The following is a 13692-nucleotide window of genomic DNA, read 5'->3' as shown; positions in this document are numbered from 1 at the left end:
GGGTGAAATTTCTAGGGCTATTAGGCTGAGACATCTGTCTCTGAGTCTACTCACCTTATCACACGATTTCTTCACTCTCCAGGATTCCCCTGGCAGAACAGGGCTACATTCTCCTCTCCTCATGCTCACTGTTCATCGTGGATCATCTTTTTGGATGTTGCTTCCTGCTTATGCACAGGAGTGAAGTATTTTTTGAGTTCAGAAGGAAGGCTTCTCTCTCAACCATTTAGGTCTGGGCCTTCTTTCTCCTCGGTCACTTGTGGAAAGACGTGTGCAACTCTTCCCAGTTGTTACTGTGTGTGAAAAGCTGGCTTTGGTGTATTTGGGTCCCAGCTGTGACCAAATAGGCAAAGCCTGCCTGCCTGCCATCACTGGGTGAGCTCTCCTTGATGAGCTGAGTGGACCCTGACTGCTCGTGTAGTTATGGCTGTGGCAGAATATGAAGAATATTCTTCATGGCCTTGGGTTGCTTGTTGCACTAGACTCTGGTTTCATCTCGTCATTTAATTTTTTAAACTGTACTGAGGTATAATTGACAAATATAATTGTATACTGGAGAAGGAAATGGCAACACACTCCAGTTCTCTTGCCTGGAAAATTCCATGGACAGAGGAGCCTGGAAGCCTACAGACCATGGGTTGCAAAGAGTTGGACAGGACTGAGCATGGCTTCCCTGCTGGCTCAGTTGGTAAGGAGTCTGCTTGCAATTCGGGAGACCCGGGTTTGATACCTGGGTCAGGAAGATCCCCTGCAGGAGGGGATGGCAACTCACTCCAGTATTCTTGTCTGAAGAATTCCACGGACAGAGGAGCCTGGTGGGCTACAGTCCATGGGATTGCAAAGAGTCAGACACAACAAGTAACACTTGAGCATGTGCGCATATGTGCACACACACACATGATTATATACATTTAAAGTGTACAAGTTGATAATGTGATACACATATACATATTAGAGCAAGGTAAGTAACACATCTGGTAGCTCAGCTGGTAAAGAGTCTGCCTGCAATGCAGGAGACCTGGGTTGGATCCCTGGATTGGGAAGATCCCCCGGGAAGAGAACGGCTATCCACTCCAGTATTCTGGCCTGGAGAATTCCATGGACAGAGGAGCCTGGCAGGCTATAGCCCATAGGGGTCACAAAGAGTTGGACACAGCTGAGTGACTTTCACTCTATACTTTTATCACCTCACATAAGTAACATAGTTAACTTTGTGTGTGTGTGGTGAAAATGCTTAAGATCTACGCTCAGCCACCTTTAAGTATACAGCACTGTTTTACTAACTAGAGTCCGCCTCTCAGTTTTTATTGGGTTCTTTGTTATCTTCTGATAGTCTGGTACTTGGAAGGTATAAGAATATGCATTGGAATATTACTCAACCAAAGGAATGATATTGGGTCATTTGCAGAGACATGGATGGACCTAGAGTCTGTGATACAGAGTGAAGTAAGTCAGAAAGAGAAAAACAAATATATTTACTGTATTTGTATATACATATATATTTATATACAAATATAAATACAAATATATTTACTATATATATATATGGAATCTATGGTACTGATGAACCTATTTGCAGGGCAGGAATAGAAATGCAGACATGGAGAACAATGGATGGACATAGGGGTGGGGTGGGCTGAATAGAGAAATTAAGATTGACATATATATACTACTATGTGTAACAGTAGCTAGTGGAAACCTGCTGTTTAGCACAGGGAGCACAGCTCAGTGCTATGTGGTGATCTGAATAGAACAGATGGTCAGAGAGGGAGGTCTTTGAAGGGAAGGATATATGTTTACATATAGCTCATTCAATTCATTGTACAGCAGAAACTAACACGGCTTTGTAATATAACTAAACCCCGCCCCCCCTTTTTTTTTTAAATGAAAACCAAAATCTTTTAAGGGCTTCAAAACCTTTCTTTTAAAGAATGTCAGCTTTGCCCTCTTCAACTGAAATCCCCAAAGCCCTTTATTAGCACCCTTTTTCCGTCATGTTCTGAAGCCTGTCCTGACCTCTTTATTAGCTGGGGTCAGAGGAAGGAACCAACAAGCACTGAGTAGTGTGTGTCCCAGGAAAGGAGTACGTGCCTGGCGAGATTTCAATAGGAGGCAGGCTGGTCCCTCCCTGCTCTGCTATGTCCTGTCGTGTGAGCAGGAAGAGTTACTTACCTTTTTGGGTCCCATTCTCCACGTTTATAAAATTCTGCTCATAGTGCCCTATTGGGCTCTTGTGCAAATTAAATAAGAAAGTCTGTGAAGAGTACTTAGCACTTTCTTTCAGTTATTCACTCAGCAAATATTTCTGGAAGGTCTACTGTGGGCCAAGTATCCTTCTAGGTGCTGGGAATAAAACAGTGAACAGCCACTTATGGCTCTTCAACTGAAATTTTAGATAATGCCAGGGAGCTTCCCAAATAAGATCTGTCTGTATTTTTCTAACATTGTTTAATATTTATGATAAATGAACTCATGCTAGTTCCAGGCACAGATCCAAGGGTTTTGCACATGTAATCTTATGATAAACAAGCAGGACCTGCAGGATGTCATCATAAATGAGCCTTTATGTTGAGTCCCACAGCTTCTTCAAACTCCTCCTCTAGGACCAGTTTCTCCCCTGCCCTGTGATGGAAATCTGGGGCCAGATCCCACAATTTTTCTGGTCACGCTTAGGTAATAAAAATCCCCTAGCTGCTCGAGTTTCCCCAAACAGCCTCAGTTCAGTAATTTAAAGCGTTCATTCCCACATCACAGTCAAAATTCCTCAAGGTCATTTAGAGTTGAAGCTTCTTTTGCTACATCCCCTCCCCCTTCAACGATCCCCCTCACTCCTTAGACTGGGAGCCATTGGTGGGCAGGGCTATGACCTCTGACCCTATACCAGGCACTTCTTTTGGATGTGGGGAACACATCTCCTTCCTCAGCCTTGGGCCGCCATCTTGGGGGGGCACTAGCCATATCTCCAGGCTGTGTGTTCCCTCCTGTGTGCACACTAGTGGGGGAAACACTCCCAAATCTTCCTCCTGATGAACTCCAAAAGCATGGGCTTCCCTAACTCAGGAACCCCTCTCCAGAGCATGGGCCAAACATAGTCCCCTTCTGATTTTTCCAGGTGTGGAAATGACCCAGGTCCTCTGTGTCCAGCACGTTGAAGGCTGTAGGGAACACTTAGACTTACTTTCTGTCTGTTTCTTCTTTCATTGACTCCAGTTCCAGTGCATAGTGAAAAAAACTCATTAGGTAGCAGAGACCACGTGGTCTAGTGGTTAGAACCACAGACTCTGGGTTCAAAATCTCAGCCCTGGGTTCTGATGTCAGTTCTGCCATGTGCCAGCTGTGTGATGCTGGGCAATCTACTCCATTCACTCTGTACCTCAGTTTCTTGATCTGTATAATAGGGATGATGAGAAAGCCCATTGCCTTAACGTTCCAGGAAGATTAAATAAGATACAATTTGTAAAGTCCATAGAGCAGTTTCTCAGACATTTTAGGCAAGTATGTGTTAAATAAATATCAGGTGGGAAAAAAAGTCTGAACATTAAATAGCAAAGGCACATTAATGGCAAATTTACCAGACACTCTTGACTTTTAGGTGTTTTGGGTTCTTTCATCTCAGTCTCTTTTGGGTGAGGTCCAAGCAGAACTGCTTACAGCCTCAAGACCCTCAGGCATAGCTGGTATTTGAGGAGAGTCTGAAGGTCTTTTTTTTTTTTTTTTAAGCATTGTATTATCATTTTCTTTATTTATGACTGTGCTGGGTCTTTGTTGCTGCACAGGCTTTTCTCTAGTTTTGGTGGGCGGGGGCTAACTTCTAGTTGTGGAGTGTGGGGTCTAGGGCGCTCAGGCTTCAGGAGTTGTGGTGCATGGGCTCAGTAGTTGCAGTCCCCGGGGCTCTAGAGCCCAGACTCAGTAGTTGTGGTGCACAGGCTTAGTTCCTCCGTATGGCATGTGGGATCTTCCCAGACCAGGAATCGAACCTGTGTCTCCTGCATTAGCAGGCAAATTCTTTACCACCGAGTCACCAGGAAGCCCTGGAGGTCTTCTCAAATACTAGAAGACACCCAGTCCTGTTTTTCTTCAAGTGCTAGAAATGCTAGAAAATATGTGGCTAGGGAGGGTGACTCAGGGCATTAGAAGGAATGACCATAGCAAGATTTCCCAGGCAGTTTTTCAGAAAGGGTTTCTGGGAAAAGCAAAATGAGGGTGGGCTCTGACAGTTTCATTCTGTAACACTCCACCAGCCCAGCAGCCCTGTTATCTCACATCTTGTTCTGCTCTGTTCGTTACTGTCTACTCAGGATGGGGACAGCCACATGGATTATGGGACATTTTTGAGTATCTTAAGACGATTAATTATCCTACTCTTGACATGCCTAAGGGGGCTAAAACTGAAACACAGAGAAATTATGCAACTGAGCCAGTCACGTAGCACGGGTGGGGCTGAACTGGGTCAGATCTCTGGACTCCAGACTTACGTTTAATCTGATGAGATCCACCGCTGGGCTATTATCCCAGCACGGAGTTTGTTTAGTCACAGAAGCTGCTAACATGATTTCAGAGATGTGTGGTCAGGGACCCCTGGGTCATCTGGTGAAAATGACGTTACCAGGAAATTTAAAAACTTAGAGCTCTGGAGAAGGTTGTGTGTGAGGATGGAGTCGGGAAAAAAAAAATCAAAACAAGACTAGAAATTACAGTATATATAAACAAAAGGGAAATCATTTCACTATGGAAAATATGGATATAGGATAAAGGTATTTTTAACTCGATGATAACTTCCAGAACATGCCAAGGTTAGTGTAGCCTCACAGAATTGGAGGAAATTTTTTATCATTGTATGTTTGCGTTTAATTTTGAGTATCTGGCCATCTAGGAATTCACTTAAGAAATGTTTCTAATTGAAGGATAATTGCTTTACAATATTGTGTTGGCTTCTGCCATACATCAGCATGGATAATTCATAGGTATACATATGGCCCCTTCCTCTTGATCCTCCCTCCCACCTCCCACCACTTCCACCCATCTAGGTTGTTACAGGAGCCCCAGTTTGAGTTCCCCGAGTCATATGGCAAATTCCCATTGGCTATCTACTTTACATATGATAGTGTCTGTGTTTCCATGCTACTCTCTTCATTCATCCCAGCCTCTCCTTCCTACAACACTTGTGCCCATGAGTCTGTTCTCTATGTCTACGTCTCCATCGCTGCCCTGCAAATAAGTTCATCAGTACCATCTTTCTAGATTCCATATATATGTGCTAATATATGATATTTGTTTTTCTCTTTCTGACTTACTTCATTCTGTATAACAGACTCTAGGTTCATCCACCTCATTATAACGGACTCAAATACATTCCTTTTTATGGCTGAGTAATATTCCATTGTATACATGTATCACAGCTTCTTTATCCATTCATTTGTCAATGGACATTGAGGTTGCTTCCATGTCCTAGCTATTGTAAATAGTGCTGCAATGAACGTTGGGGTACATGTGTCTTTATCAGTTATGGTTTCCTCAGGGTATGGGCCTAGTAGTAGGATTGCTGGGCCATATAATAGTTTTATTCCTAGTTTTTAAAGTAATCTCCATACTGTATTCCATAATGGTTGTATCAATTTATATTCCCATCAACAGTGCAAGAAGGTCCCTTTTCTCCACACCCTCTCCAGCATTTACTATTTGAGGATTTTTTGATGGTGGCCATTCTGACCAGTGAGGTGATATTTCATTATAGTTTTGAATTGTTTTTCTCTAGTAACGAGTGATGTCAAACATCTTTTCATATGTTTATTAGCCATCTGTATGTCTTCTTTGGAGAAATGTCTGATTAGGTCTTTGCCCACTTTTTGATTGGGTTGTTTGTTATTCTGGTATTGAGCTTATAAACTGCTTGTATATTTTGGAAATTAATCCTTTGTCAGTTGTTTCATTTGCTGTTATTTCTCTCATTCTAAGGGTTGTCTTTTCACCTTGTTTATAACTTCCTTTGCTGTGCAAAAGCTTTTAAGTTTAATTAGGTCCCACTTGGTTATTTTTGTTTTTATTTCCATTACTCTGGGAGGTAGGTCATAGAGGATCTTGCTGTGATTTATATCATACAGTGTTCTGCCCATGTTTTCATCTCAGCATTTCATAGTTTCTGGTCTTACATTTAGGTCTTTAATCCATTTTAGGTTTATCTTTGTGTATGGTGTTAGGAACTGTTCTAATTTTATTCTTTTACATGTAGCTGTCCAGTTCTCCCAGAGCCACGTGTTGAAGAAACTGTCTTTTCCTCACTGTATATTTTGCCTTCTTTGTCAAGGGTAAGTTGCCCATAGGTGCATGGGTTTATCGCTGGGCTTTCTATCTTGTTCCATTGGTCTATATTTCTGTTTTTGTGCCAGTAGAATACTGTCTTTATGACTGTAGCTTTATAGTATAGTCTGAAGTTGGGAAGATTGATTCCTCCAGCTCCATTCTTCTTTCTTAAGATTGCTTTGGCTAATCAGACTCCTTTGTATTTCCACATGAATTGTGAAATTTTTTGTTCTAGTTCTGTGAAAAATGCCATTGGTAATTTGATAGGGATTGCACTGAGTCGGAGGAATTCACTTTTTAAAAAGTTTTATGAAGACTCAAAAGGAGTTGAAAAAATATCTTTCTTTGATTTTCCACTCTTTCTCAGTTCTTCTCTTGGTTCCCATTGAATGAAGCAAAGAGGAGTAGACAGAGAATAGGTTCTATAATTGTGGAGATCTGGGTTCAAATCCTGATTCTAATGCTTATATATATATATATAATTTATTTGTTTTGGCTGTGATGGGTCTTCATTGCTGCACAGGCTTTTCTCTGGTTGTGGAAAGTGGAGGCTACTGTCTACTTATGGTATGAAGCCCTCCCATTGCCGTGGCTTCTGGTGCAGAGTGTGGGCTCTACGGTGCATGGACTTCCGTAGCTGTGGCTCAAGGGCTCTAGAGCCCAGGCACAGCAGTTGTGGTGCATGGGCCTTGTTGCTCCACAACATGTGGGATCTTCCTGGACCAGGGGTTGAACCCTCGTCTCCTACACTGGCAGGCAGATTCTTTACCACTGAGCCTCCAGGGAAGCCCCTTGACTCTACTACTAATGAGGTGGTCTTGAGCAATTTACTTAGTGCCTCTGACCTTCAGTTTCCTTATTTATGGAACAGTTATACTGACACTTACTACACAGGGTTGAAGTAAGCAAAGTCTCTCCCAATGCCTGGTTCACAACAGACACTCACCTAGGGATGGGCTGCAGCGTATCTTAGACTCATGAAAAATCCCAGTTCAAAACAGATTTATTAAAGGAGTACAGCACGGATGCAAGGATAGGTCCAAAGAACAGACTAAAGAACTCAGAAGTAGACCAACTAAATGGTTAATTACTTTTTGACAAAAGTCCTAATATAATTCAATGGGAAAAGGGTGGTGGTTTCAACCAGTGGTGCTGGAGCAACTGGGCATCCATATAAAAAAAAAGAAAATAAACTTTGATTCATACCTCGCATCATGTCCACAAAATAACTTGAAATGGATCATAAACCTAAATGTAACAGCTAAAACTTTAAACTTTGAGGAGAAAAACAGGAGAAAATTTTTGTGACCTTGGGTTATACCAATTTTTTTTTTAGAAAACAGAAAGCACAAATCTTATAAGTTGGACTCATTCGTGTTAAGAAATGTTTGTTATTCAGAGAAATGCTGCTAAGAAAATGGGAAGCCACAGACTTGGAGAAGATATTTGCAAGATGGATTTGTTTATTTAATATTGCTGTCTTCTTGATACTGTGGTATAAAGTAGATGTAATCAATAATTCTCATGTCCTCCCCATCTTCTCCCTGATAGAGTGCACTTTCTATATGCTTTCCCTTCTTCCTTTACTGTTTATGTCATTATTCACAGCTATAATTCTCATAATATTGTTATGAGTGAGGGCTGGAGAGAAGACTGAAACTTGTGTTATGAGGTTGCAAGCGCTTCATATAAATTCCATTCTTGGTGGGAGAGAAGAGAGCAATGATGAAAAATACAAAGACAAGCATGTGCCCATTAGGAAGCAAGCTGAAGCTGTTGGTAACCCTCTCAACAATGACAACAAAAAGCATAGACTGAGCATATGGCACTAGGGGCTGTGCTTGCATCATTTAACTGTAGGAGAAACATATGCAGGAGTCATCCTAGGGTCCCAGAAGAAGCAGGGCCACCAAGCAGGCTTCCAGGAGAAATTCATCTGGGTTGTTCCTTCCTGACACCTGCAATGGATTTTGTTCTTCCTGTGTCTCTGGATTGCTCTATCCTTTGGACGTCATTCTAGATTCATCCACGTCTTTTCTTGGTTTTACCATTTTGGGACTGTTGGCTCGATTTTGAAGATTTGTCTTGTTTGAAACTGCAGTCTTTGTTTGGCTTGCTAGCACCAGACTTCGTACTTCCTTGCTGTGTAAATCTGGTAACCCTCCCCCCAGTCGCCTCTCTGTGTCTTAAAGCTTCCAGTTTGCAATGCTTGGCCATCCCTGGGTGATTACTTATCTCATACATCCCAAGGTACATGAGCATCACTGCTGGCATCAACAATCAACAGGCAACACTCTTATGGGTCTCTCTTGTTCTTGTGTCCCTGGCAAACCACTGTAAGCATAGTTGAAGGAGAAAGCCTTCAGGTACTTATGACAAGTACAGGTTGAGGAGGCCATGTCTGCCTTGGCCAAGGAAGCTGTGGAGCTTCTGAAGTAGATGTAACTGTGAGGATGTCCTTGTGGATGTGAGCCAAGTTCCTGTGTATGGAAGATCTTGGAGTTGGAATGGTCAGCCTGTTGATACTTGAGAGTCAGCTGAAGACTTATGGGTGAGCACAGCTCAAACCACAGGGTGAGTAGACCAGTGGGGAAAACAGAGCATACGCTCACCATTCTGCTCTTTCCACAGGTGTCCAAATAGAATTAGAGCCAGGCATTAAACCAGTGGCAGCAGTAAAAGTCCCAGTGCCTGGGATATATATATATATCTCCAGCTTCCCGCTGGAGCAGAGGGAAGGTACCATGTTTCCCTTCAGCTTCAATTTAACAACAGCAAGACCACAAGAGATGTTTTCTCTAGAGTTGATTTCCCACAATAGTCTGGCTGCAATTCACAGGCTGCAGAACAATGGGGGTGGGGGAGGGGGGAGGGTGCAGAGAATCCCTTTGGGTTTATTTCAGTTTAGGATGAGAGCCTCTTAGAATAAGTAAGCATCCTGGGGAGAGGAAGGACAGACAGCAAAGTCTTCAATTCCTTTGGCAATTTTGATCTCTGTGACCATTTTAACCCAGAGTCTGCTAGGTTTCAAAAGCTTGAACTTGTGCTCAGTTGCTCATCAGAAGAATTCCTGCTCCTCCCCTGATCTGCTCCTCCCTTGACAGCAAAGTGATATGTGAATGGTCTCTGTGTGACGCTCTGGAGGAGCAGTTATGTGCCCTAGAACTGGAGAAAAATTTGTCCACAGTAAGTATCTTGCTTTGTAAACTGTTTCCACTTCACATAGCCTGTTGAAAAGCATCTGGAAGATATATATTCATTATTGTTAAAAAAATAGATTTATGAGTGTTATGAGATTATGATGCAGAAGACAGAAACTGTCAGTGTTTTTAAAGTGCAAACCCACACTCGCCAGCCTTAAGTCTTAGAGTGATCAAGCTGACAGGGACTCAAAAACTCACACAGTTCATATAATTTTACCTACTGAAGCCCCCAACATCCAACAATTTTACAGTTCAGGAATCTGAGGAGCGGAAAGGCTCGGGGAGGATTTATTACATTTGCATAGTCAGTGGAAGAGCTGAAACTTAAGCCCTGGTTTCTTGATAGTAAATCCTGCACTTGCCTCTAACTGTCTTTTATCTAAATTAGGATATTTGACTTTCTGTCTTTGAAAACCTGTATAGACATCACGGTTATTTCCCCAGAGGGAGATGAAGCATGAACTAATTTTCAATGGGAGTGAATCTGGGGGGAACAGTTCCAACTGGGCACATTCTTTCCTCCTTTTTCATGGCCACCTGAAAACTTTGGCTGGGTGCTGGGGGGTGGGACGCTCTTCCCACTTCCCAGTCTTTTTCTCTTCACAGCTGCAAAGTTCAGTGAGTTGAACTGCTGTGCTGTGAGTTCACTGTTCACTCTGCCACGACCAACCTCTGTTGTAAATTTTCCTCCCAGAACACGTGACGATGTATTTCTTGACTATATATCCCAAGAGCAGCAGCAGAATTGTCAGAGCGCGGAGCCCCACACGCAGGAAGAAAAAGGCTCTCGGACTTGACCATTTAGGACTTCAGGACTTGGGACAAATTCGCCAGCTTTTGGTAAGTCAGCAATGCCATTTTGCTTCAGAAACATATGAAAGGCTGCTCCCGGCAATTTATAGATGCAGTTTTCTCTTCCTTTCCTTTTTTCTAAGGCAGTTTTGTCTTGAATTAAAAATAGGTTGATGCTTGGCAGCGAAATGTAAACTTTCTTTTTTTCTGCTCCATCAGCTCAAAAAGTTTCCCAAAGATTCAGACCTTATTTCTTTTCTCTCTGCACCCCTGTCTTAAAGAGACTTTTTTTTTTTTTGATTTTAAAATGACTGAAGCAAAGCTTTTCACATGTTCACTTTATGAAATGAAAATTTGATGGACATGTAAAAAAATTAAGTCTTTTCATTTCCTCCCACCTCCCGGTGCCCGTTTCCTCGGGCACCCCAGCCCGTCATAGCTGACCCCTGTTAACCGCTAGGAGGGACTTAGAGTTACTTCTCCAGGCAGCAGCTGTAAACCTTTCTGATCCTGTAGTTCCACAAACCTGGTGCTGCCCTCTTTCCTGTAACTGCGGTCGGGTGGGAGAGTCCTAACCTGCAGCTTTCTCCCCAGCTCCTGGCGGTGTGAGCTGAGCTTCAATGCTGAAGATGGAGCCTCTGAACAGCACCGACGCTGGCACCGCAGCCCCCAGCGCCCCCCTCGAGTCCCCCGTGTCTGGCAGCGGCCACGGCAACGAATACTTCTACGTTCTGGTGGTCATGTCCTTCTACGGCATTTTCTTGATTGGGATCACGCTGGGCTACATGAAATCCAAGAGGCGGGAGAAGAAAGCCAGCCTCCTGCTGCTGTACAGGGACGAGGAGCGGCTCTGGGGGGAGGCCATGAAGCCGCTGGCCACGCTGTCCGGCCTGAGGTCGGTGCAAGCGCCCACGATGCTGAATGTGTTTCAGGAGAGCGTGGCTCCTGCCCTATCCTGCACCCTCTGCTCCATGGAGGGTGACAGCGTGAGCTCTGAGTCCTCCTCGCCCGATGTGCACCTCACTATCCAGGAGGAGGGGGCAGACGATGAGCTGGGGGAGACTTCTGAGACCCCCCTCAATGAAAGCAGCGAAGGGTCCTCGGAGAACATCCATCAGAATTCCTAGCACCCCTAGGACCCTCTGGAGGTGACCCTATGAACCAGCACCCTTAGAGCGAGGAAGGACACTTTCCGTGTCGGGTTTCACTTTTGCAGGGCAACTGCCACTTCCAAGGGACCCGCGGCAAGCCCCTGAATGGGGGGTGGGGTGGGGTGGTGGTGGTGGTGGGGGTCAAGGCTCAGACAGGGCCAGCTGCAGCCTGGAGTCCGCCGCACGCCTGTGGTGTAGACCTGCAGCTGAAACAGCCCTGAAGACACGCGGTGTGTACCTTTCATTGGGTCCTGGCGGGCGGGGTTCCAGGTGGAACTCGGCAGGTGGGATGTCCTTGCGATTGTACTCTCAGAGGATGCCCCAGGTAACTCCTGCAGCATCTGCCTACTCCCAGGGCTGCCGAAGGCTTAGGGCGTCCCAAGGGACTAGTTTCGGTTCGCTAATTTGCCCAGAGCTTTGTTCTTCTAGATCTGATTCGCTGTAAGAGCCTTTAATGTGAACCTGTGACATTAGTTCACCGCAGGTTACAGAGCTTCTTTTAGGGGGTCTTTCTGGATAGAGCAGGGGGATATTTGTTGGAGGGGAAGCTGGAGATCTCTACCTGGTCTATTTGCCTACTGTAAGGAGAAAACCAGGCGACTTTTAAACCGGTCAACATGAGCTGAGATGATAAGAATAATCTGCTACTTGACCCTTTGTCTAACCTGTGACCTTGAACTCTGACTTGGGACCATCCAGCATCATGTGCTGGTGTGACATTTTTTTTTTTTGGAAGGGTTTCCCCAGAATCTAACCTGCACTCCGAATGGCTGTGCAGGGAATATTCCTGATCTTTCCAGAAGGGGTGATGGTGGGGTTGAACCAAGCCACTGTTAGCTCTGCTGCTGCTTTTTATTCCCAGCCCAGTTTTCTGAGCTGGGAAAAGATATACTGTGGGCCTCCACGACATGGCATTCGGTCACGTAGCTGAGACTTAGAAGGGCATACTCTGGCGAGATTGTGCAGCGTTGGGGGTCCTCTGTTTGTGAATCCCAAGCCCAGACTCTGATATGCTGTATGGTCCTGCGCATGTCATCCACAGACTTACTGCCTTCCTGAGACTCCTGATCATCTAGATCCCCAGGGGGCTGGGAGGATGTCTTTAGATTTTAAGACTCTGTGATGAATCCTACATGGCCTGGTGTGAGGAAGCTGGGACAGAATATTTCCTCGCTGGTCAGTAGTCTGCGAAAGGATCTGCTTACTTAAAGGAGCAGTTGGAGATAGAGAACACGTGTAACTGGGAGATCCAGGGCGGCTCACCCACCATCCCCTGCTGTCACTTTCCCAGCAGTGAATCCAAGAGGCAGATCCCATATTTTACTCCGCCGAGTTGTCTGGGTGGTGGACTGTTAACACTCCGGTTCAGGGAATGAGACAGCTAAGAGAAAAGACTCAGGAATGCGTGCTAATGTCTCCCTGTATTCCTGTGGTTAGTCACTTTGCAGCAGACTCTTTGAGCTCTCGAAGACAAGGAGCAAGAGAAACACACCAAAAGGTCAAATTTAATTCTAGTAAAAACATAAAACTTTTTTTTCAAACAAACACAATCTCCCTGGACTGGAGACAGCAGTAACTACTGTTCCCATGGAAGGGTTAACAGTGTAGGGACTGGTTTATCAGTTCGCCTTAACATAGTGCTAGAGGAAATTTATGTTTAGGGAGGAAAAAGGGCCCTCCGTTCACTTTAAAATTCAGAGTGTGGATTGACTCCAAAGGGGGCTGTCTAAGGTGAAAGAAGCCAAGTTGAGTTTGGCCCCTTGCCTGGAATCACTTGAATTCTGAAACTTTACTGCGACGGACATGTGCGTTGTCACATTTTCCATTGCTTAATCCTGAAGTTTGGTGCAAGTCTATCTGCGCCTATTAAAAAGTGATGTATATACTTCCTTCTTATTCTATTAAGTTGTATAAAATTGTCTTCTGTATTTAACAGTTTGTAATTTTCACGATATTTTTTTTAATTTAAATAAAAAAAAACACATTTTCCCTATGGAAGTTATGAGTTCTCTCTTTGATTCTTTAATATAACTCCTAGTTTCTAAGACATCCCAGATGCATTTTTCCAAGCCATCTCTGAATCCGGGTCATCTTTCAAGCCAGACTCACATGAAAGCATATCTTATTTCTGCCTAAATCATAGAGTGAGCAGGGCTGGGGTCTTCCTCCCTTTGAAGGAAACCTTTTCCATTCTTTGCAGTGAATAAGAAGCAGGCTGCACGTGGGTCTTACATCCACTTCAGTTT

General features: G+C 44.2%; 1 protein-coding gene across 1 annotated transcript; it reads left to right on the top strand.

Annotated features, from left to right (window-relative positions):
• On the top strand, nt 10147–13444 carry KCNE4 (potassium voltage-gated channel subfamily E regulatory subunit 4). The gene is given in 2 exon segments (XM_005676611.3): nt 10147–10347; nt 10878–13444. Coding segments are annotated over 2 exon segments (684 nt in total). The 5' UTR covers nt 10147–10208; the 3' UTR covers nt 11423–13444.

This window comes from Capra hircus, chromosome 2, assembly GCF_001704415.2.
Source record: "Capra hircus breed San Clemente chromosome 2, ASM170441v1, whole genome shotgun sequence".
Classification (NCBI taxonomy): Eukaryota; Metazoa; Chordata; class Mammalia; order Artiodactyla; family Bovidae; genus Capra; species Capra hircus.
Note: the sequence above shows the minus strand (reverse complement) of the source record. Positions and strands in the feature narration are given on the sequence as shown.